The sequence below is a fragment of the Cricetulus griseus genome (genome assembly GCF_003668045.3).
Source record: "Cricetulus griseus strain 17A/GY chromosome 1 unlocalized genomic scaffold, alternate assembly CriGri-PICRH-1.0 chr1_1, whole genome shotgun sequence".
Lineage (NCBI taxonomy): Eukaryota > Metazoa > Chordata > Mammalia > Rodentia > Cricetidae > Cricetulus > Cricetulus griseus.
Genome location: NW_023276807.1, coordinates 103,666,077 through 103,692,306, shown reverse-complemented (window position 1 = coordinate 103,692,306; position 26,230 = coordinate 103,666,077). Strand labels below are relative to the sequence as shown.

General features: G+C 41.9%; 1 protein-coding gene and 1 pseudogene across 13 annotated transcripts in view; both read right to left on the bottom strand.

Moving 5' to 3' along the window:
• Grk4 (G protein-coupled receptor kinase 4) overlaps positions 1–26,230 on the bottom strand; it is a 73,238-nt gene that overhangs the window by 41,110 nt on the left and 5,898 nt on the right. For 7 of the 13 annotated variants that reach the window (XM_027387142.2, XM_027387140.2, XM_027387146.2 and 4 more), the window contains exons 2-5: positions 22,427–22,522; positions 18,352–18,464; positions 16,791–16,865; positions 13,573–13,679 (exon numbers count right to left, since the gene is read on the bottom strand). In XM_027387142.2, the coding sequence (XP_027242943.1) occupies positions 13,573–13,679; positions 16,791–16,865; positions 18,352–18,464; positions 22,427–22,522 (391 nt within the window). Of the gene's footprint in view, positions 1–1,497; positions 1,693–13,572; positions 13,680–16,790; positions 16,866–18,351; positions 18,465–22,426; positions 22,523–26,230 lie in introns of those variants that run through there. The other 6 variants (XM_027387143.2, XM_027387141.2, XM_035452319.1 and 3 more) reach the window with 5 other exon arrangements.
• LOC100767304 lies at positions 2,381–4,961 on the bottom strand (annotated as a pseudogene).

The following is a 26,230-nucleotide window of genomic DNA, read 5'->3' as shown; positions in this document are numbered from 1 at the left end:
TTTCAGAATGAAGAAGAGACATTAACAGTGTCCTCATAGTTTCATTCTGAATACTCCTCAGGAAGCTCTTTAGATCAGCCCTTGTTTTCCATGAGTCAGGGAGGGCTGCCCCCCTCCTATCCCCTATCTCTAGGAAACATCCCTCAGATGTTACCCTCTCTCATGATTGAAATCTTTGCAAAAACTGTACAAACCAAGCTGACTGTGTCTGTGGGGAATGTGTCCAACTGAAGGTGTCTGCTGATCAGTCCTCAAGTAATATGACTCCCATATGTAAGATGCAGCAGAAAGAGTCACCTGGAGTACAGTACAGAAGTCAAGATTGCCAGAACACCTACTTAGGCAAGTCCTGCCCTAGCCATTCACAAGCAGGGAGGCCGGGGGAAAATTATCCAATTTATATGGCCTCAGTTTCCCGTGTGGTAAACCATGCCCATGAGGGATAAATGGGATATTATCTGCAAAGTAACTAACTTGCAGTTGTCCTTACTACTGCATACCTCTGAGTGTATATATGATAAGACGAGTTCATGATTCTCCCCCAGTAGAGAAATTTAAAAGCCAATAAAGTATAAAGTACAGGCCCTTCCTGGTGTGTCTGAAATCAAGAAAAAGGAAAAGTTTTACGTTTAACCACAATGTCCTAGGCCTGTAGTGAACAAAGATACAGAGTATGCTTTGTCTGTCTGCCATACCAGAAAATAAAACAGAACTAACATCTTTTTGCAAAAGAAATTTAAGTGGGGGTTAGGGATTTATTCAGTGGTAGAGTGCTTGCCTATCAAGAAAGGCCCTGAGTTTGGTCCTCAGCTATAAGAAGTGGAGAGGAGACAAACTGAAAGAAGGAAGAAAAAAAAAAGACATCTGCAGACCACTGCAGGCATGTGCACATATCCACACACACAAATAAATACAAATATTTTATTTGGGGGGGTTCGAAATGGGTTTCTCTGTGGCTTTGAAGGCTGTCCTGGGACTCACTCTTGTAGACCAGGCTGGTCTCAAACTCAGAGATCCACCTGCCTCTGCCTCTCGAGTGCTGTGATTAAAGGCATGCGCCACCAACGCCCAGCCAAATACAAATGTTTTTATGTTTTAGTATTTCTTTTTTTGAGAATTAACAATACTTTTTAATCATTCAATACTCAGTTGTAATTACCACCAAAATCTTATATGACGAGGACCTTGTATTTCATTATAGTAAATCTGAAAACTGTACAATTGATTGTTACAATAATTTTTGTACAATTATAACAATTGATTGTTACAATTTTTGCCTGTTTTTACAGTCTGAACAGGTCATGTTACCCACAGGCTCAAATGCTGAATACTTGCTCTCTAGCAAATAATGCTATTTCCAAGACAGGGCTTGAGGAAGGAGGTCCTTAAGGGTATGCCTCTACAGTTATAACTGGTCCTGAGTCCTTTCCTACTTCCTGTTCATTGCATGGTAAGCAGCCTTCTCATCCTCCTACAGCCAGCATCATGATATTCTACCTTACTTTACACCAGCCATAGTGTGGGAGAGCTAGCAGAACCATAACTGCAGGATCTCAATGACTCCAGGCAACAGCAGGACAGCAGAAAGTAGTCTCAGTGAGGGTCCAGTGTTGATGTTGGAGTGGAAGCTGGGGATCTTGAACTTTGATTAGTTGCAGTGAACAACTGGAAGCAGTCTTCCACATCTCTGGTCAACACCAAAGGCAGTCAGGGTAGGAACTCAAACAGGGCAGGAACCTGGAGACAAGCTGGTACAGAGGCCATGGAGGAATGCTGCTTACTGGCTTGATCCTTTTATTTTATTTTTGGTCTTTTTTTATTATTTTTTACATTCCAGTCCCAGTTCCCCCTCCCTCCTCTCCTCCCACTCCCCTCTTTTTCCCATCTGCCCCACAGAGAGTGTAAGGCCTTCCCTAGGAAGTCTACTAAGACTGTCCTATCATCTCATTGAGGCAGGACCAAGGCACCTCTCCACCCCTGTGTCTAGGCTGGGCAAGGTATTTCTCCATATAGAATGGGCTCCACTAAGTCAATTTGTGCATTAGTGTTAGATCTTGGACCCATTGCCTTGCCAGTGGCCTCATATATTGCCCTAGCCGCACCATTGTCACCTATATTAAGGGAGTCTAGTTCAGTCTTATGCAGGTTCCCCATTTGTCAGACCTGAGTCAGTGATCTCTCACTAGCTCAGGTCAGCTGATTCTGTGGGTTTCCCCATCATGGTCTTGACTTCTTTATTCATATTATTGTCCCTCCCTCACTTCAATTGTACTCTAAAAGTTGTGGATTTCTGCATCTGCTTCCATCTTTCTGGAAGAGGGCTCAAGCTTCTCTGGGGTTAGCGACTGTAAGCTGGATATCTTTTGCTTTATGTCTGGTATCCACTTATGAGTGAATATATACTATATTTGTCTTTCTGGATTTGAGTTACCTCCCTTAGGATGTTTTTTTCCTAGTTCTGTTCATTTGCCTGAGATATCATTGTTTCTTTTTTTTATTGAACAAATGTTTATTAAGCACCTATTGTATACCCAGCACTGTGCTAGGCACCCTCCTGCATCTGTTCCCACAGCGTAAGCATATGTTCTGAAATAAAAACAAAACCAAACCAACCAATCAACCAACAACGACAAAGAAGAAGAAAAGAAAAAAGAAAGAAAAGGAACACTGTCGCAACCACACAAATCAGGGGAGGACGGGGCACAGTGGGGACAAGTGATTTCCTGTTTGTAGGCACACCCCAAAACATCTGGGTTTTCTTCCCTCTGGATATGTCTCCACTACATGGTTCTTTTCAAGTAGGTATGTTTGACTTACAGCCTGAGGGCCACATGCAGCCAAGGATAGCTATGAATGTGCTCCAACATAAAATAGTAAACTTACTTAGAACACTCTAAGTCTTTTTTGACAATTATTTCTTTTGGGGTAAGTTAATTATGTCATCCTTGAGTGTGAACTTTATGGATGATGGTGCTGTGTCACAATATCAAACGGACAGATACATCTGCTCAAGCATCACAATGCATACTGGGAAAAGATGATCCCCCCATGTGCCCATGGCCTAGAATCTGTTGTAGAGTCACACACCCTGAATGCTACTCAATAGAAATGCCCAGTGGCCTGTTGTAAAGGATATTGATACTTGGATTAGAAAATACTTCCCCCACCCCAGTTCACAGAGTTGCAACAACCCTTAAAAAAGATATAAATATCCCTGCTCTGACTTCGTAAACAGCTAAGGTAAACCAAAGTTCTGGATTCCTGAGTCAGAAGCTCCCAGTAGTCCACAACCTCACAAGACCAGAGAAGCGAGAGATTTTCTATTCTGGAGGAGTGAATGGACGGCGCAACTGGTCTGGAGACAGACAGAAATGCACCTGCATTTACAGAAGCAACACAAATGGAGAATGTCCTATGCCTACTTCATCTCACACACACACTTGCGACTCATGACCTAGGCTCCCTCCACCTGGCCTAGTTATCTGTGCCTAACTTGGAGAGTCCTCAGTGGAAGTCATAGAGGTCATCAATCTTTCCATCCAGCACCTCAAGGAAGCTCTTCAACTCCCCCTTCAGGTGGCGCTGTCGGGATTTACTCTCCTCGATGTCTGTCTTTAGAGACTGCACTTTGTCCTCCAATTTTTGATTGTCTCTTTCTGCTGCCTCTAATTTCTCAGAGACATATGCACACTCAGACATGAGCTGAGGTATGATTTCACTTTGTTTTCAGAGATCTTTCAACTCCATCTCCTTTTCTCGGAGCTCTGACTCCAGCTCCTCAATCTGCTCTTCAGCTGGGTGTTCTCCTTCTCCCTGTTTATCTCACTGCATTGCTCTTCCAGCTGCTCAATCTTGCTGCAGAGCCGGTCATTCTCATCTCGGCAGATGGAGAACTGCTTCTTCCACTGCTCTACACTGGCCACCGACTCCTGCAGGGCTGTGGTCAGCCGGGTCTGCAGTTCACTCTCCCACTTCGTCACATTGGCAGCACTCTGTGTCAAAGCGATCTTCAGTTTGTCATTCTCAGACTTGAGGTATGTGTCGGCTGGACTCCCATGTGAGGCCTTCTCATCATCTGTCCCATTGACGCTGGATGCTTGGGAATGATTACATGAGGTCTCAATTTTCTCCTGGGACTTGTCTCTGGCTAGCCTAGCAGCTTCTTTTACTTCCTGGAATTTCTCTGCAAACTTCGTGAGCTGCTGCTTTGAAGAGAACCCCAAGCCGAACACTGTGTTGGCTCTGCTGTCAGCCCACTGGCCGAACTTCTGTGAGGTTTTGGTGAAAGTCATGTTCGGAGTGATGGTACTGTTTATAATCACCTTGGCCCCATCAACGTTGATGATTCCATAGCTGCTCCTGGTGACATTGTAGAAGTAGGAAACAGTGACGGCCTGCTTGCTCGCAAGCACCCAGTTCTCGGTGCTGGGGTCAATCTGGAAGACGTGCGCTTGGGTGGTGAAGATGGGCTGTTCTCCCATCTCCGGCTGCTCCGACGGGCCCCTGGCATTAGCTCTCCATCTACTGGGCAGCTGCAAGCAGCACATACGGTCGCCCATTCCGTATGGGTGGGAGGGTATATCATTGTTTCTTAGCATTGAGTAGTACTCCATTGTGTTAATATACCACATTTTCCTTATCCATTCTTCTTATTTTACTTTTTGAGACTATAATAACATTATTTCTCCCCACTCCCCCCCACCAGCCACCAAACAAACCTTCCCATAAGGCCCTCCTTGATATATATATATATATATATATATATAATATATATATATTTAGGAATATATGTACTTCTAAATACATAAGTACATCTGCTCAGTCTTTGTACTGTCACTTGTATAAACATTTTTAAGGCTGGACCGGGCGTTGGTGGTGCACGCCTTTAATCCCAGCACTCGGGAGGCAGAGGCAGGCGGATCTCTGTGAGTTCGAGACCAGCCTGGTCTACAAGAGCTAATTCCAGGACAGCATCCAAAGCCACAGGGAAACCCTGTCTCGAAAAACAAAAACAAAAACAAAAAAATACATTTTTAAGGCTGACCACTTGGTATTGGATAACCAATTGGTGTGTTCTTCAATGGAGAAAACTATTTCTCCCACTCTTAGCATTCCTTAATTGTCTATAGTTCTTGGTGTAGCGTTGAAGCCTGTGGCTTTCCTCCATTCACATTAGCATGTCTATTATTGTTCTTGCTCTTTTAAAAAGAAGTTCAATTCACTAGAACACCAGGAATATGAATATTCAGCAAGAAGCAAATGATGACAAACTTAAAAGTTTTGCCTGGAATGGTGGTGCACACCTTTAATACCAGCACTCAGGAGACAAAAGCAGATGGATCTCTGTAGCATGAATTCTAATTGGTCTTAATAATAAAAACTTGGAGTCTGCTATCAGGGGGTGAAAGCTGAAGAATTATAGAAGCAGAATGGCCAGCCACTAGAGTTCTTACCTCTACCAATGCTCAGATCAAAGGGGTGATTCTGTCCCTATGAATCCTCAGACAGACTGCTCAGACTGCCTGCCTAGACTGCAATGAGCTCCTGTCTTCTCCCACCTTATACTCCTCTCTCCACCCACCCATATCCCTTCCTGTCCTCACCTCCTTAGTGCTGGAATAAAAGACATGTGACTCCAAGTGCTAGGATCACCTTTGTGTGAGCTCTGTTTCTCTTTTAGACCGGACCAATTTCATGTAGCCCAGGGTGGCCTTGAACTAACAGAGATCCATCTGCCTCTGTCTCCCAAGTGCTCGGATTAAAGGTGTGTGCCACCAATGCCTGGCCTCTATGACTGCTGGAATTAAGTGTGTGTCACCACTGTCTGGCCTCTATAGCTAACTAGTGTAGCTAGCTTTGCACTCTGATCTTCAGGCAAGCTTTGTTAGATCATAAAATATCACCACAGATCTCTATGAGTTCAAGGCCAGCTTGGTCTATATAGTGAGTTTCATGCCAGCCCGGGCTACACATTGAAGCCCCGTCTCAAAAAAAGTTGTTTTTTTTTTTTCAGAAGAATATCTACTCTAATATCATGCCTGGCTAGAAAAGAAGAGGCAGAAACCATTCATCCATCTGTGAACATAGGACTGCTAATTCAATTTCTCAATGAAGGGAATTAATATCTAAACCATTTATCTCCTTAGAATGCAGCATGCCTATACCTCAAGAGGCATCCAGAGAAGATGGGGAACCTTGACCTTTTGCTGTAAATGTCAGCAACATTATTAAGTTACAGGTTCCAGATAAGGCCCCACTATAGTACAGTTATACATACCCAGGAAGTCAATCTCTCTCTTGAAAACTGTGCAAGACTGTCTGCTGTGTTTTTGATACATCCTAAGCATGTGATGCAGAGAAATCATAACTTTTATCTTTAATAAACAAATGAAATTAGCTCTCTTTAAAGGTCTGGTATCCCACTTAAAATATCAAGATATGCCAAAATAAGATAAAGAGATTTGAAAACTTGTTTGGGCTTTAAAAAAATGTACAAGAAAGGTCTTTAAAAGGCTCTGTGGGTGAAGGTGCTTGTTACCAAACCTGATGACCTGAGTTTGATTCACAGATCCTATAATATAAGGAGAGAGCTGACTCCTGTAAGTTCTCATCTCTACATGTGTGTCATGGTATGTACATACTACACACACACACACACACACACACACACACACGCACACACACACCAATAATAATTAAATTTTTAAAATTTTTAAGTAATTGCCAGTCATTTAATAAATGAATTAGGAGCCAGGTGGTGGTGGCACACACGTTTGATCCCAGCACTCGGGAGGCAGAGGCAAGGCAGTCAGATCTCTGTGAGTTAAAGGACAGCCTGGTCTAGAGTGAATTCCAGGACGGCCAGGGCTACCCAGAAAAACCCTGTCTTGAAAAACCAATAATGATGATGATGATGATGATGATAAATGGATTAGGGCTACATGCTGATAGATAGGAGAGATTTTGCTATCTGAACCTCACATAGTGCTTACATAAACAGATACTTACCACATCACTAGCTAATACAATCTTATGAGCTCACTATCATGTGTGTATTCTGTAAGTAACTGAAAACCCTTACACAATACATGACTATGCCAGCATGAGTCAAAAATGAAGTTCTCACCCTTGTTCGCACAAGCTACTGAAAATAATCCATCCTTCTGAAATGACCACCCTTTTCTCATTTCCACCCGTAACTTGCAGCATGTCTCTGGAACTAGGGTGTAGTAGCATCTTGTTTCCTCAGTAGACTTGCAGTGGTGGCTGCATCCTAAGGGCATGGCTTCAGGTATGCAGACGTGACCCCTTACAAGGAAGAGAAGGGGTTGGCTCCGCTCTCTTGGGAGGTAGTTGGAACTCCGGAAGGGCAGAGACTGCATCATCAGGAGCAGGAAGACTGCAGCAGTTATTTACTATTAACTGTATATGTGCTTCCCTAATAAACACCTATTTATCATTTATCTTGGGTTTTGCGGACTCATTTTAACCCCACCTTCACTAGGGTATAGCTTCTTTATCATACAGCACTCTTCAATGCATGCAGTTTGGTGTCTGAATCTTCCCATCTACCAACACAGATCTAATCAAGGTGACAAAGGTCCTCCAATGGCAGAGGGAGAGAGAGAACTATCATGTTGAGTTGAAGATTGTCAGGGATGAAGACATAGAGATGTACACAGTCTCTCTTCATTTAATACATTCTTCTCTGCCAAAGGAACTACAACATCAGTCACTCCTAAGCCTCAAATCCAGTCACTCTACCTTTCAGGTGACACTGGTGATTCAACTATATATTTCTCAACTTTGAGGTGTGATTATTCAAACACATTTCAAACCCACCAAAATCTGTGGATTCTACCATTGCCCCCAGCCTCCTAAGCATCTTTCAATCTTACTCATTTGTCTTCATTATTGTCCTCCTGTGTAGTCAGGGCTCTCTAGAGGAACAGAACTGATAGAATGAATATATGGGATGTATTAGAGTAGCAAATAGGTTTGTGGTCTAGCTAGTTCATCAATAGCTGCCTGCCAATGGAAAATCAGGAAAACAGTAGTTTGTTTAGTCCGCAAGACTGAATGTTTCATGTGGTCTTCGCATACACTGGAATGCCAAAGAAATAGGCTCTAATGTGAAGAAATAAATTTGCCAGGGAGTGAAGGCAAGCAGGCAAAGAGCAAGAGCTTCCTCCTTCCATGTCCTTTATATAGGTTATCACTAGCAAGTGTGGTCCACATTTAAGGTGGATCTTACCACCTCATAAAATCTGGATTTAGTGTGGATCTTCCCATTTCAAATGATTTAACTAAGAAAAATCCCTTACCTAACCACTTGGATGTTAGTTAATTACAGATGTAGAAAAGTTGACAACCAGCAGGGTGGTGGTGGCGCACGCCTTTAATCCCAGCACTCGGGAGGCAGAGGCAGGCGGATCTCTGTGAGTTCGAGACCAGCCTGGTCTACAAGAGCTACTTCCAGGATAGGCTCCAAAGCCACAGAGAAACCCTGTCTCAAAAAAACAAAAAAAAAAAGAGAAAAGAAAAGAAAAGTTGACAACCAAGAATAGCCATCACAAGCCCACCCCTGCCAACTTGACACACAATCATATCTCCTTATGTCACAATTTCCAAATGGAAACAATAACTAGGTCATGATTATGCTTAACATGATTTAACTATACCATGTACAATTGCAAACACATTATACATTTTAGTATAGGTGGCAAAGTCACTTTGAGGGAAATTCTTTTAGTATCTCAAAACTTAAATAAGATTAACTGTTGGAACACAGTCTAAGAATGGAGTAGTGTAAAGGAAATTCTGAGTGCTTATGAGAAAACTCCAAGAAAACAAGCCTTAAAACCTGTTTCTTTAAAAACACATATGTTTTTGGAATATGCTTTCATGCCCCTCCCAGGTATAGCTGATAGGAGTGAGTTTACTTTAGATTATTCATTACAACTGACTATTGTTATTTGTTAATATGTCTCTATGGAAAAGCATGTTGTTCCTTGTGACTGAACACCTTACTAGTGTGATTCTTCTTAACTCTTAGAGTGTAAATTGCCTGATATTCTGAATAAAGTTGGTTATTGCATGAGACATTAGTCCACCTCATTTTTAGGCTCCATTTTCACATAAATAGTTACACAAACACATTCTTAACACAACATAACAGAAACATTTATGTCAATTATAATCATTGTTTTAAAACTGATTCTGTATTTCCTTCAACCTCAGAAAGCACCCCAGCTGGTTTTGGCTCTTTTCCTGCTGGAGTGACTCATACCTCCATTACTAAAGGGTTTGTGCCCTTTGTCATCCTGCCTGGATTGGGTTGTTGTGGTCCCTCACTGAATTTAGTCACAGGACATAGTAGCACCAAGAAATTCCCTAAAGAATCTCCTTCATTCCAGACATAACCTTTCTTATCTCCATTATGTAAGAAGGACCTCCGAGTTCCAGCCTCGGTGTCCTCTCAGGGTCCAGGCAGGATGCTTACAGCAAGCGGGTAGGGCTGACTAAAAGAATCTGAGGGTGAAGGAAATGAATCAGCTCATACACCTATCATTCCCATGTCTCTTTATTCTTCAAAAAAAAGTTGTTCTCTTCAAAAGTTCTCCCAGATCCCACAAGATTTCCAGTTTATATACCCACAAAGACACAATTAGCAATTCTCTAGCAATAGAAAGGATACTAGGCATGCATATCTCAAGGCCAGGAAAGCAGATAAGATCTGACAAAAGCACCCGGGTGCCTCATGTCTCAGAGGAGGTGTGACTTGTAAAATGTCCAGGCAAAACTTTAGAGGTGGGGAAGAGTAAGGGACTATGATTTCTAAGAAGGGAGAAGGGGTGTTAGTACATAAAATTACATTTGTGTGGCTAGTTAAGCTAGAAGTTTGCAATTGATAAATGTAACAAATGGAGAGATGCTGTAGTTCTGTGCTTTCTATGCACTGGCTTTTGCTTTCACAGCAGCTGGGAACACACTGTTGTAGTAACCATGGCAACCTGCATAAGCTTCGGAAGGAAAATAAGTGACATTGGTTCATGTTAGCATTTTTCCCAAATGTTAACTGATTAAAAGGGACTTCTCAGTGCTGCATCAAAGGGAAAAGCTAAAGCTGTGTAGTGTAAGATCCAGAGGCTGCTGCTTCCAGCCTCAGGGTAAGCAGTTGGGTGCTCTTATTGCTGACACCCAGGTGAGAGGGAATTTCCTTTCTCCAGGAAATTCTTTGAGAATTCAAGGCACCCCATATATATTCTATATATCAAGATTACACAGCCAAATGGAGTCATCCTCCTTACTTTCCACAGATATATGTACCCAGTAGATGGAATATTTTCATGAGACAAACACAGCAGTAGGAAACACCCAAACATATTCTTAGGGAAGAGATGAAGTGACTCATGAAAGAAATTACAGACAGGAGCATCTGATTTCCACAGCCAATGACTCCACAGCTTTGACAGGTGGAGCTCCCTATCACTCATGTGGTAGGTTGGCCCCTTGAATATTAGTTATACTGCTGTATATCTCATGGCCCTTGACAATTATGTATGGAGAAGCAATCCAATGGTAAGTAATCCAGATTCCTTATGATAATCTTGATCAATCACCCCTCCTAACACAGCTAATCCTTTCTTAGTCTGTTGGTTTAAGGACATTAGAAGAACAAAGACCAGGGGGAAGTCTGAGCTTCCAGTTCAATGGAGTATTTGTATTATCTCCTGGCAGATGCTCTTCCCTCTCTGGAACCAAAACTTCTAAGCTAGTAGAACTTAAGGTCACAGGAATATGAAGCAAATTTTTTCCTAGTGAGTCACCAGGGGTGATAGTAAGCAGAACTATTCCCTTTACTAAATCTTAATTCCTGGATCCATGAATCCTGGCTATGGGAGAAACTTATCATATATTGGATGATTTAAAGCACCTTTTTGAGAACTCTGCCCTAGTCCTCTAGTCTACTGTCTCCTAATTGCCTCTGTAACTGTGTCTTCAAAAAGCTATTCCATCCTTCTATCAGGCCAGTTGCTTCAGGATGGTAGGGAACATGGTAAGACAGTGGGTCCACTGTCTCACTTCTCTGGAAGTGAATTCCTTGGTCAGAAACAATACTGTATGGAATACCATGATGGTGATAAGCTATTCTATAAATCCATTAATGGTAGTTTTAGCAGAAACAATATGTGCAGGAAAGGCAAATCTACAACCAGATTGTTTACCCCAGTAAGGATAAATTATCCTTTACACAGAGAAAGAGTCCAATATAGTCAACCTGCCACCAGGTCACTGGCTGGTCACCCTGGGGAATGGTGTCATATCTTGGGCAGATCTGGCACTGAGCAGAAGCTGTAGCTAGATCAGATTTGGTGAATGGAAGTTCATGTTGTCAAGCCCATGCATAACCTCCATCTCTGTCACTATGGCTATTTTGTTCTTGGAAAATGGTAGGATGGCTGGGGAAAGAGGATGGCTGTCCACACAATAAGCCATCCTATCTACTTGATTACTGAACCCTTTCTCTGCTTAAGTCATCTTTGAATGAGCATTTACATGGGACAGTATCTTCATATCCTTCACTCATCTGTAGAGATTCACATACTTTGTCCCAAATGTCTCTCTCACGAATTTTCTGATCAAGATCAAAAATTTACAAGTTCCAGACCATCCAGTCAATCCACTGGCTACAGCCCATGAATTAGTGAACAATCGAACATATGGCCATATCTCCTTGCAAACAAAATAGATACTGCCCAAAGTTCTGCCCACTGGGAAGATTGCCCTTTGTCAATATTTTTCAGAGATGTCCCAAAACAGCTTCTGGGTAGTGCCTGCATAACATACAGAGCCACCAGTAAACCAGCCCTTAGTCTTCTCTTTCTCTGTCAACTGACCATAGAGCACATGAGGCTAAAGGTGCATTTTTGGGAGCAAATGGCATTGTGATGGGAATAGAAACAATAGGTGTTTGGACAACTTCTTCATGCAACATGCTTGTGCCTTCATGACCTGCCTGGATCCAACACATATATACTACGTTCATTTGATAACGGATTGCAAATGGGCGGGGGTGATGGACACTCGGGAGGCAGAGGCAGGAGAAGCTCTGAGTTCCAGGCCAGCCTGGTCTAAAGAGCTAGTTTCAAGTCAGGCAGGGCTACAAAGAAAAACCCTGTCTTATAATTGATTGCTGTTGTGTATATCCTAATTACATATTAGTGGGACAGATAACAGCCAACTCATGTAGGGCAGCTCTTGCACATACTTTTCCCTCCCTCCAAGCTACCTCTAAATAGTAGTGGAAGCAAGTTTTTTTTTTTTATGTTTTCTATTTTTTTTGTTCTTCATTATTAGGTTTTGTTATTGTTTGTTCTTTGGGAGACAAGGCCATTTTTAAAAGATTTATTTTTTTAAATGTGCATTGGTATTTTGCTTGTATTTATGTCTGTGTGAGAGTGCTAGGTTGCCGGAACTGAAGTTACAGAGGGGTGAGCTGCCATGTGGATACTGGGATTGAACACAGGTCCTCTGCAAGAGCAACCAGTCCTCATAACTAATGAGCTGTCTCTCCAGCCCCTAGAGACAGGGTCTTAATATGTAGTCCAAGTCTGCCTTAGACCATGATCCTTCTGTCACTGCCCACTTCATACAGAAGGTACAATGATAAACTACATCTGACCAGAGGACCTTCAAACCACAATGAAAATGTCACATACATATTCTCAGAGCTCAGGATAAGCTTTTCCACATTCGTCCAGGCCATAGTTTCTATCTACACAGCTACACAAAACACCTCCTTATTACCAGATTACTCCAGAAACGACTTACTTTCCGTGTTCATAAGGAAGTTGAATTCAGTTTAAAAAAAGTCATACTTAACAACTTCCCTGTCCATACTGCAAAAATAGAGAAAAATTACTTTCAGCAAGTCTAGAAAAATATATTTATACTCTTTTCAAGCTATACGCAGGCACTTTAAAAAGCAGAGGAAAGATGGCCCACAGTTATCATAAAAATGCTGTGATATTGGAGCTTGATACCAGGACTCTCTTCAGTATAATATTCATGTACATGTGATCATTACTCTTCACTTAATTGTTTCTACACAAAATTACTGAAAGGGACCATTCTAATTACAAAACTATCCAGATAAGAACTCAACTTGTTAAACAAACAAACAAACAAACAAAAATAGAGTTCACAAGCCTTTTGGCAGATCTCTGAGTTTAAGGCCAGCCTGGTCTACAAAGTGAGTTCTGGAACAGCCAGAACTATTACAGAGAAACTGTCTCAAGAAAAAACAAAACAAAGGAAAAAAAACCTCAACTCGTATGAAATAATAAAACAAACAAACTTCCTGTCATCTTCTGTCTTGGGGTTACCAATAGATAATAGGTAAAGCACATGACACATGCTTACCATCCCAGAATTTCAGAAGTAGGGGCAAAATGATCAGAAATTCAAGGTTAACTTTAGCTTACAAAGTGAGTTTGAGGCCCACCTAGGATATATAAGAACCTGTCTCAACAAACCCAAACACCCATAATATATGCATAGAACACTTACCTAGCACATTCCTCGAAAACATTTTTAGAGGAGGAATTCTCCTTCAGATTCCATTTACATTCTTTCACAACAGCTATAGGTATCTCTGGTAAGGGGACTTCTGACTTCTAAATATTGTACAAACCAAATATATAACAATTAGTTTTTTCATAGTTTACCTATCATACAAAGAATCCAGTGCCTACTAAAATTTTTTAAATATATGAAATAAGTCAAAGTACCACCCCAGTACCACTCACTCTCCAGCATTCAGCCTGCTTTCTGCTTTCTAGATCTGTTCTTATAAACTCAACTGTATAGAACAGAAAACAGGATCTCAAAGAAGTTACACACCCACGTCTACTGCCATATCACTCTTGTTAACCAAAAATAAGAACAGCAAGGCTGGGGATGACCTGTCCCCAGTACTGCACAAGCCTAGCATGAAAAACAGCCCATGTCCATGAATGGACGGCTGGATAGACAGGAAAAGAAGAAAAGAATTTTATTGGTAAGAGCTTATTGTGCAAGCACGTGAGTGTGTGTGTGTGTGTGTGTGTGTGTGTGTGTGTGTGTGTGTGTATGTGTGTGTTATGTGTGTGTGTGTAGATATAAGCATCTATTCATGTACATGTGGAGGTCAGAGATCAACATTGAGTATCTTCCTATTTTTGCTGAAAAACATTGGCTCCTCATCTGGATCTGGACTAACAAAGGACTTAAGGCTCACTTCACAACAACATAACAGTGACTAAGACAAGCATAATCCCTTACTATATTATAAATCTTATCCTTATACCCACAGGTAAGTGTAGTTACCGCCCCTCATCCAAGAAGCCTCTCTCTCTATAAAGCAAACAGAGATCATCACAGAAAACCTCAATTAGACATGATGCTGAGACCAATAGATCATTGGGAGCCCAGTCTCAAAAGATATATCTATTTTGCAGCTCAGAGAAGAGAGGGCAGAAAGACTATAAGAATGAGAATACCAGAAGTCTGCTATGAAACAGTCTCTCCTAGAAATGGCTGCATAAATAAGACCAGAAAAATGGTCATGTTAAAAATTATAGACATGTAAACTGAAAGGGGCAAAATTTTTCAGGGTCCCAAGCCTAGACAAAGAACTACAGGCAACTAATGACTGCTGAGAGAAGGAGAATTAGCCACTCTCAAGGCTGAGCCCCTTATTGACTGTCAAAAACAGACTGGTCAGCCCTGAAACCAGACACATACAAACAACAAAAATAAACTTGGCTGAATGTGTGTGTATACATACACACAAATACATACATGTATCTCAACTTGAGACATGGGGGATGAGGGAGTTCAAGGAAGAGGCTAGAGGGAGGAAAGGGAGAGGGAAAAGTAATGTAATTTTATTCAATTATATTCGGGTGGTGGTGGCGCATGCCTTCAATCCCAGCACTTGGGAGGCAGAGGCAGGTAGAACTCAATGAGTTTGAGGCCAGCCTAGTCTACATAGTGAATTCCAGGACAGCCAGGACTGTTACACAGAGAAACCTTGTCTTGAAAAACCATTAAAAAAAAAAAAAAAAGGCTGGAGAGATGGTTCAGAGGTTAAGAGCACTGGCTGCTCTTCCAGAGGTCCTGAGTTCAATTCCCAGCAACCACATGGTGGCTCACAACCATCTGTAATGAGATCTGGTGCCCTCTTCTGGCCTGCATACATGCAGGCATACATGCAAGCAAAACATACATACATACATGAGTATATATAATAAAATCCCTTAAAAAAATTTTTTAAACCCTCTAAAAACAAAAGGTAGCTAACAGCAGGATAAAAGCCTGGCATCTTTGTCTTCATTTTGCATCTCTCTTTTATTTTGGGCCAGATTCTGTTTTAACTCTACACGTAGGCATGTTAATCATTGATACCCAGCATGCCTCATCCCTGTCTAAGACTAAAAGCAGGAAGAGTATTCTACCAACAACTTTTCCAATGTCTAGTTCCCAGAAAAGGATCCTGAAAGACCCAAATGTCACCCTAAACCTACAGTCACCTGGATTGCAGGAATGGCAAAGCCTCTCTGACATATTACCCTATGATAAAATCATACCCCACATCTAAATAGAGTAGTCATCACTGGAGATAGATTGTGCCCTTAAGTGGTAAGAAGTTTTCTGAGACTAGGCCAGGCCACAATGGTGCACACCTTTAATACCAACAGAGGCAGGGATGCAGAGGCAGGTAAATGGATTTCTGTGAGTCTGAGATAGCCTGGTCCACAGGACTAGTTCTAGGACAGCTACAGGCTGTTACACAGGGAAACCCTGTCGGGGGCAGGGAAGGGGGTAAAAAGAAAGAATTTTTCTGAGGCTATCTTGCAATACCCAAACTGAGACAATGATCAACCAGCCAGACCACAGCTTGACTCCATTATACATTCCTCCTGCCTCAGTTCTTCCTCTGTTTAAACCTAAAGCTCATGTCATTACACAGATGGCCTAAAATGCTTACTTCACATATTCCTCAAATTTCTATTTTGAGGCTGGGCGGTGGTGGGGCACACCTTTAATCCCAGCACTCCAGAGGCAGAAACATAGACAGGCTGATCTCTGTAAGTTTGAAGCTAGCCTGATATACAGAGCAAGCTCCAAGACATTCAAAGTTATACAGAGAAACGCTGTCCCCCAAACAAAAAATAACAACAACAAAAATGCTTTCTTTGGTGAAAAGTGGTTAGATCTAACATGTTGGGATATATCTTCTACCCATGTCAGGCCTTTGGCATGGGACTCTACTTGTATTAATATGGCAATACACTGAACTTCAAGAACTTACTAAGTCAAGAGAAATAAAAACTGGGACTGGAGAGATGGCTCAGCAGTTAATAGCACTCACTGGCTGCTCTTACAGAGAACCCATGTTCAATTTCCAGCACCCACACAGCAACCCAGAACTGTCTATAATTTCAGTATCAGGGGACCTGGTGCCCTCTTCTATGTACATGTGGTGGATAGACAAACAATTAAGCAAAATACCCATTAACATTTTTTAAAAAGCAAAAACAAAACCCCAGAAGACTAGAGAATTATTGTGATGTGATAAAAAACAAACAAACAAACAAACAAAAACCACACAAACTAAGGAGAAATGTATAAGAGTTCCTGAGGTACACATTAAAATAGAAGGGATTTGGCCAGGCATAGTTTTAAAAAGAGCTATATACTTCATGTTACTTACAAAAATCTTTATTAGAAAGAAGAAATCATACCTCTTTGAAGAATCTATGTAAGATGGATAGCCCAAATTCTCTTTGCTCCTCTTCAACGGTAACTTCATACTCTGCCTGATTGGAGATTAGGAAAAAGAGAAAGGTTAGTGATATTACTCACCAACAGTGTTTCATAATGCTTTAAATTATCTGACTTATGACCTGACATGGCACCCTCAGAACCATTCTATGGATTAAATTTAAATAGTTCTCCAAGAATGTAAGGACAATGTTGGGGTAAAAATGTCAGGGAGAGTAGGCATGATGGCACATGCCTTTAATACCAGCATTTGAGAGGCAGAGGCAGGCTGATTGAAAGGTTCAGGCATTATGCTGGCCTGCCCCTGTTACCTGGTGGAATCCACTCAGGCAATACCCTGGTCAGCCCAAGGTTCCATGGGAAAGAAGTCTGCACGCAGGTGCAGAGGACCCCTTTAAAAGATAGGCTCCTGCCCCTTTACTCCTCTTTCTCTCTCTCTCTCTCTCTCTCTCTCTCTCTCCTCTCTGTCTGTCTCTCTCTCTCTCCCCCTGTTTCTCTGTTTCCCGCTCTCTCTCTCTATGGCGACCGGCCATGGCGGTCAGCCATTACCCTGTTCCTCTTCTTAGTCTACCCATTCTACCGGCCCTTATAATAAACTTATAGTCAATATGTCTGTCTCAATATTTCTCTTTTCTTCTTTTTAAACAAAACAATAACACTGATCTCTGTGAGTTCAAGGCCGCCTGGTCTACAGAGTGATTCCAGGACAGCCAGGGCTGCTACACAGAGAAACCCTGTCTCAAAAAAAAAAAAAAAAAAAAAAAAAAAGACAAAAAGACAAAACAAAACAAAAATCAGTGAGGGTGGATGTGCAGTGGGTTAATCTTCATTGTCAATTACAATGGATTCAGACCCACCATGGAAACATAGCCCTAGATATTTCCATGAAGGTATTTCTAGAAAGGATCAACTGGGTAGGAAAGATCAACCCTAAAGCTTATAATGAGGCCCATAAGCTTATAAAAAATGGAGAAAACAGGGCTAACAAGATGGTTAGCAGTTAAGTATACTTACTGCTCTTGCTGAGGAGTCAGGTTCAGTTCTCAGAACCTGCATGGTGGGTGGCTCACAATAACCTGTAACTCCAGTTCCAAAGGATTCAACATCATCTTCTGGCACCAGAGGCACCAGACATACATATGGTACACATCCACACAAACATGCAGGTTCTCATACATAAAAGAAAGTATTTTTTAAAGATGAAGAGCAGCATTCATCTCTTACTGCTTTTCACATTCGTCAGGAACCAGGAAGTTGTAAATGCCTATAACCTCAGCAATCAGGAGTTGGAGGCAGGATTGCTACAAGTTCAAGGCCAGGCCAAGATCATTGTGAGAACCCAGACCTACAAAATGAGGTACAGACCAGCTTGGTTACAAAATGAGACCCTATCTCAAAAAGAGAGGGAAGGAGAAAAGGAGGGAAATATGAAATCAAGACAACTACCAACTTTGCCAAGTCTAGTTTTTAGTATTCAAAAGCACAAAATCAGACAGTGCAACCCTGAGATGAATCACTCACCACTGCATCCAAGAAATCAATGCATCTCTTTAGACATGGTTTTGTATCACAGAATTGTCTGAAAAGATTTCTTCCTATTGGCTGCTTGTCACAAAGGCTGCTAAAATCCTTTTCTGGGTAAAAGGGAGAACAAAGCATAGTAGTTACTACATACTAAGTTCTATTCTTAATCTACTTTCAGTTTTCATTTAATATAATTAAAATCAAAAATAGTATTTCTATTGTTATTTCTAAACTACTGTTCTATTTACGAATTGAAATTGAGTTATCATACATTTAAAAGACTCAAACAGGTGCTGGGAGATGTCTGAGTTGGTAAAGTGCTCCCTACAGAAGCATGAGGACCTGAGTTCACATATGAAGCACCCACATAAAAAGCATGGTAGGGTGTTTCTCTAATCCCAGGGCTGAAGAAGTGAAGACAGGTAGAGTTCAGGGACTCACTGGCCAAACAGTCTATCTGAACTGCCAAGCTCCAGGTTTGAGAGAGACTATCTCAAAAAATAAGGATGGAGAATGGTCAAGGAAGATACCTAATGTTGTCTAGCCTATACACATACACAAATATAAATAATGAATAAATACAAATAAATAAAAGCAAAATAAGTGAACTGATTGTGGTGGCATATGCTTATAATCACTGCATTCTGGAGGCTGAGATAGGACTGTACATTCAAGGCCAACCTGGGTTACATGGTAAGATCCTATCTCATAAAACAAAACCAACCACCAACCAACACTAAAGTAGACCCCAAAACAACTAGAATTATCAAGAATTCACAAAGTATAACTTGAAATAGACTAAGACAGGAGCATAAAGGGAACTTTTTACTGCTTCACCCACCCTAGCTATCTAGAATAAACTGAATATGCAACAATGTACTAAATCAGATTTTAAAAATCTCTCTGTCTTGATACTTTTTATACTTGCAAACAACATTTAAATTATTTATGCTTATTGATTTATTTGATTTTTTGGGCTTAATGATTTTTAACTTCTCCTTGTATAATTATTTGCTTATTTTTTCTTTTCCATATAGAAAATATTGTATCCCTTGCCTCTTCTTACCTTAGTGATATTGTTGTGAGAATAAGGTTCTAAAGTTCAAAGTAGCTTGGCCAAGTGGTGGTGGCGAATGCCTTTAATCCCAGCACTCAGGAAGCAGAGGTAGGCAATCTCTGTGAGTCTGGGGTCAACTTGGTCTACAGAGTGAGTTCCAGAACAGCCAGGGCTACCCAAAGAAACCATATCTCAAACCCCATTCCCCCCAAAAAAATTCTAAAACAAAAGCTATGTTTATAACAAGTCAACCTTCAGCAAGAAAAGCCATGTTTAGCAGCAGGGAAAGTCAAATAAGAACAAAGTCTAATGATATATGCGGATTAAAATGCAACAGTGAAACCCATTACTTTGTTTTGTTTTTGTTTGTTTGTTTTGTTATGAGACAGGGCATCATTATGTAGTCCTGGCTGGCCTACAACTTCCTATGTAAACCAGGCTGTCTTAGAACACACAGAGATCCACCTGCTTCTGCCTCTGCGTCCAGAATGCTGGGATTAAACATGAGTACTACTGCACTGGCCCATTACTTTGGGAGGGGAGAGAAGGGAGGCAAGGGAAAGGAAGCGAGTGGAATGGAGAGAAGGGAAGGGAAGGGGGCGGGGGCGGGGGCCGGGGGGAGATAGGAGGGAGACAGGAGGGAAGGAGGCCAGTTTCTCTCCTAGCAGTGGCTACACTTGTTGGTTTTTGTCAATAGAAATCTTCCTAGACATATCTAGGAAGAGGAAATTTTTTTCTTTAGATTTATTTTATGTGTATGAATATTTGAAAGTCAGAAGAAGGCACTGAATGCCCTGAAATTGGACTTTAGGAAGTTTGTACATCACAGTGTGGTTGCTGGGAATTGAACCCAGGTCCTCTGTAAGAACAACCTGCACTCATTATTACTGAGCTATCTCTCCAGTACCAGGAAGTGAGAATCTTAATAGAAAAATGTCTTCATAAAATTGACCTGTAGGTAAGTCCTGACTGATGATTGACATGGGTAGGCCCAGCTCATTGTGGGTGGTTCCACACCTGGGCAGGTAGTCCTAGGGAATATATGAAAGCAAACTGAGCAAGTCAAAGAAGCAAGCCAGTAAGCAGCTTTCCTCCATGGCCTTTGCTTCAGTTTTTACCTCCAGGTTCCTACCCTAATGTCCTGCTTTGACTTCTCTTGGTGATGAAGTGTGACCTAAGAGTTGTAAATTTAAATAAATCCTTTCCTACCCAAGTTGCTTTTGGTCATGGCATTTTCACAACCGTGAACTAAGACAGTGGCTGACAACTTGAATGGACACACATAGCTGGTTTCCAAAAGTAACTCTAAAGCTGAAGAATTACAGTAAGTGAGCAACCCATAACAAATCCTTCCATTAAAGAGTTTATTAGTATCAAGCAATTCTGGGAGTCTAAGCCATTCCTTTTAGATCATTGGGTTTAAATATGGAAATGTCTAGGCAAGGGAGCTAGAGATTGAGTTCAGTAGGCAGAGTGCTTATATAGCATACATAATGACCTTGGGTTCCATCATTGGCTTCATATATACCATGATATATACCATGAATGGCAGGCAGGACATGCCATTAATCTTAGCACTAAGGAAGCAAAAGCAAGATCAGAAGATCAAGGTGATCCTTGACTATGTAGCAAATTCAATTCCCAGCCTAGCTTACATAAATATATCAAAAAAATCTAAATAAATAAATAATTGAATTGTGTACATTTATTTATTTTTATAAGTCATCTCCAAGATTAGAAGGTTGGTTCAAAGAGGGACTCTGTCCCTACCTATAGAAGAACTCAAATATACCCTGGAATGTCCAAACTCAGAGGAACTGGTAGGTAGTCCCTAAACAAGAAGTTCACTGCTGAGATGCAGGCTACTGCTATCCTTATTCTCCTGATACTGTCTGCAGCTGGTATTAACAAGAGGACATAATCATCTTTAGAACCACTCCTCTGACAACTGTAGTTCAGCCTGAGTTCTGAGTCTGTTCCTGTTGTGGTTGTTTTCTCAGCCACAACACTTCAAGGTCAGAGTTCCTCTGCTGTGCAGAAAACAGATCTCACTCTTCAGGTTCCCTCCTCATCTAAATGCTCTTGAAGTATTTGGAGGGCACTGTCTCTACCTCATGCAGATTGTATTCTGAGATCAGAGCACTTTCACCATTTTACATTTTTCATTTCCCCTAAAAGGACACCATGTGTTCCCCTAATACTTTAACACATGCTTTCTTTAACAGGTTTTCTCTTAGTAACCTAACATGCTGCGCCCTATCCAGGATAGTAAGAATCAGAAATCGTCACCTTTTCCTCCCAAGTTATTTGGACAGCAGTATCAGAAGCCAGTAATGCTTTGAAAATGACAGCCTTGGATCTCTAGCCTCCACCTTCCATGAAACAAATAAACAAACAAACAAACAAAAGAAGCAAGCACAGAAATGGGACTTGGCTGTGGACATGATAGCTACTTGTATCAGCATGAACCTGGATCCAATTACTAGCACTTACACTGTGGTTCACAATAGTCTGGAACTTCAGATCCAGGAGATCTAACACCTTCTTTTGGCTACTACAGGCACTACACTCACATGTACAAAGCCATACACAGACAAATTAAAAACAAATTAAATTATTTTTTTAAACTTTATGTGTATGGGTGCTTTGCCTACATATATGTCTGCAGACATGTACACAGGGCTTGGAGGAAGCCAGAAGATCTGGAGCTGCAGACAAGTGTAAGCAGCCATGTGGATGTTGGGAACCAACATGAGCAATAAGTGCTCTTAACCACCAAGCCAACTCTGTAGCCTCCATATATACTAGTTTTTATTAATAAAAAAGTCAGCAATAATTTTTCATAGCTGCACTCTAGAAAACCGAAGTCTCTCCTACACACAAAAAAACTAATGAAGTTATATGGAAAACTTATCAGAAATTGTTTTAAAGCAAATAAAGAACTGAAGAACCAATAACATCTAAGTAACGATGTAATGTCAGACACCCTCCAGACATAAGGCACTACTTACTCACCGATGGAGTTTCTTAGCTCAGAGCACAGGCTGACTGGGGGCAACTTCAGAATCTCTTTCCACTTTCTACTACGACCACTCTTTTTGCTCTGTCCTGCTAAATTTAAAAAGATAAGGATTTAGGTTTAAAATTGGGTTTTGTTTTTGTTTTTGAGACAGGGACTCACTAAGTACTCTAGATAGGCCTTGAGTTCTGGATCCTTCTGCATTAACTTCCTTCATGCTGAGGTTACATGCTATATTATCACACCTAGCCCCTCCCCAAAACTCTTTTTTGTTAGTTTCTTTATTAAAATATTATTATCAATATGGTATTCATAATAGACAAGATTTTTTTCATGGTCAAAAATATTCCATTGTAAATATTACTATCTTTAATATATCATACTATTTGAGTAGATTAAAATCAAGTTTATAATAATTTCTCTCAACTAGGTATCAATTTAACTAAGTATAAATTTTCTCAGTTTCCATTTCCAAAATTTGTAAACTAGATCCAACATGACACTGTACAGTGGTACTTATAAACACTGGTTCAGCAGATATTTATATGTATTTTTAAACAAATATTTATTAAACACCTACCATGTGTCAAACACCTTAAAAGCACTGGAAATGCTAGACCCCGAAGTTTTTCAGGATTTATCTAACTTCTGTCAGCAAACCGGAAGATGGAAGGAGTTACTCTATGTACTGGCCTTTTTCTATCTATCTGCTAGACACTCTCCCTCTCCCTCCTCATCCCCAATTCTCCTGGCTATGGAATCTAAGCCCAAGTAAACCTTATCGACTTAGATCCAGCCAACGAACCTCCACCAGTTCATCTCCAACCTCTAGCCAAGCCCTCTGAATCCTCTGCTAATAGCCCCCGACCCTTCTATCTCTTCTGCTTTAACAGCTCCGGCTCCAGCTTCCTCTAACTCAGCCTCTTCCAAACGCCCACCCCTGGCTCCCACCTTTACTCCCCCTACTACTCGCTCTCCAATAGGATCCCTACCTGCCAAAGCCAATCCGGCCACAGTCCTCCCCTTGCAGGAGGTAGCCGGAGTGGATGGGGTAGTTAGAGTCCACATTCCCTTCCCACTGTCAGAACTCTCTCAGATTCAGCACAGATTAGGATCCTATACCCCGCTGCCTTTATAAAGTAATTTCAATATACTGCTCAGTCTTATAGTCTTACTTTCCATGATTTTAAGTAACACCTACTACATGAGGAGCGAAAGTGAGTTTGGGATCACGCGAAGGCATATGCAGATGAGATACATCAAACTCACCCAGCTCACCCTACCGGGAATGTCGCTGTTCCAGGAACCACACTGGGATTACAACACCCTGGGTGGGATTTTTGGCTAGGGATCATTTTCCTCATGACTGGTCTACGTAAGGCTGCCCTAAAGCCCATAAATTATAAGCTTTTAGATATATTTCAGGACAAATCAGAAAATCCCTCTCAGTTCCTACAGTGCCTAAAACAGGCCTTTTTGCAGTACACTAACTTAGACCCTGAGGCACCAGAGGGAAGACAACTTCTTATGACATACTTTTTTCTCAGAGCTGCCCTGACATTAGAGCTAAACTTAAAAATTTAGAGAGAGGACCCCTAACTCCACAGGATGAGGCCCTAAGAGTGGTGTTTAAGGTGTACCATGGGAGAGATAACAAGGTCCTTAAGCACAAATACCAGATGCTAGCTGAAGCTGTCTGATCAGCCTCTGGGCGTCTGCCCGTGGTCCCTTGCCCCTTGGGGCTCGAGGACCGCAGTGTCCATGCTTCAAGTGTGGTCAGGAAGGGCACTGGGCCCGGGGTTGTCCGAATCCCCACGTGCCACGCATCCGTGTCCAAGATGCTGGGAAGAGTGCCATTGGTCAGTGGACTGTCCCCATGTCCCACGTGACAAGAGGACATCAAACACAGACTGCCCTCCAGCTGACTTCTTAGCCCTGGCTATAGATGAGGACGATGAATGACAGGGCCCAGGCTCTCTTAACCCAACTACCGTTATCTCTGAAAGGGAGCTCCGGGTGGACATTAAAGTATCATGGCGGTCCATCTCTTTCCTTTTGGACACTGGTGCCACATATTCAGTCCTAAAGGAGTTTTGGGGACCCACCTCTCCTCGTCTTCCTATTGTCGGGGTAGGGGGACAGCCTTACTTACCTCAGCAGACTCCAACACTTAGCTGTATTTTTAGGGGAATTCCCCTTACTCATTCATTTTTGGTTATACCAACTTGTCTGGTGCCTTCACTAGGGAGGGATCTTTTAGCTAAGGTAGGAGCTTCTATTTCTTTTGCTCCCCACATTTGCCTGACTCCAGACTTGCCAGTGGCTCCCTTCCTCCTCCTAGCTACTCACCCTGCAGGTTCCAATATGTCATTTCTTTTACCAGCCTCTCAGGTAGACCCCAAGGTCTGGGACACCCAGAACCCTTCTGTGGCTAGACACCATCCCCCCCCATTGTCATTCAGTTACAGGACCCCTCGAGGTACGTTGCTCAAGTTCAGTACCCACTCCCACTCCAGAGCCTTAAGGGACTTAAACCTATTATCTCTGACCTCCTAAGGAAAATGTTGCTTTGTCCTACCCCCTTCCCCTTTAATACCCCTATACTGGCAGTTAAAAAACCTAATGGGACTTATCGTCTGGTTCAGGACCTCCAGCTCATTAACTCTGCGGTGGTGCCCCTCCATCCTGTGGTTCCTAACCCTTACACACTCCTCTCTACTATTCCCCCAGGGACATCTCACTTCTCAGTTTTAGATCTTAAAGACGCCTTTTTCTCTATACCCCTCCACACCCAATCTCAAAACATCTTTGGTTTCACCTGGACTGACCCTGATACTCATGCCTCCACTCAGCTCACCTGGACTGTCTACCTCAGGGCTTCCTGGACAGTCCACACCTTTTTGGTCAGGCCCTGGCTTTTGACCTGTTCTGTCTTTCCCTAAATCTAAGTTCATACAGTATGTAGATGATATTTTACTTTGTAGCCCCTCCTTGGAAGTTAGCTGGACTGACACCTCTACTCTCCTAAATTTCCTGTCTAGCAGGGGTTACAGAGTCTCACCTTCTAAGGTTCAATTGTCTACTCCTCAGGTCACCTACTTGGGACTAACCATTACCCCAACCCACAAAGCTATTACCTTAGACAGAAAGAACCTAATCAGTCTCTTGCAGTTCCTTCTACTAAAGAGATTTTGTCATTTCTAGGAATAGCTGGCTTCTTACGCTCCTGGATCCCCTCTTACTCTCTCCTTGCCCGCCCCCTGTATGAGGCAGCTCTCAGATCTCCACATGAACCTCTCCTTAACCCTGTTACTAAGCCCTTTCAGAGACTTTAACAGGCCCTTCTGGAGGCCCCAGCCTTTCATCTACCAGACTTAACTCATTCTTTCTCCCTCTATGTAACAGAAAAAGGATTTGCCCTTGGAGTTTAGGTCACCAGCTAGGACCTTCCTTTGCACCTGTAGCATATCTTTTGAAGAAGCTAGACCTGACTACTCAAGGATGGGCATCCTGCATACATGCTTTAGCAGCTGCTGAGCTCCTTACCCGTGATTCAAAGAAATTAACCTTTGGGTCACCCATCACTGTCTTCTCCCACCACAACCTGTCTCATCTCCTAACCTACAGAGGCTTACATACTCTACCTCCTTCCGAGTGCTTTCCCTCCAGGTGGCATTAGTAGAAGATGCCACACTTACTCTCCAATCTTGCCCACCACTTAATATCTCAAATCTTCTACCTCAACCTAATGCTAACTGCTCTCCAGCTCATTCCTGCATTGAAACCTTGGAGGAACTATT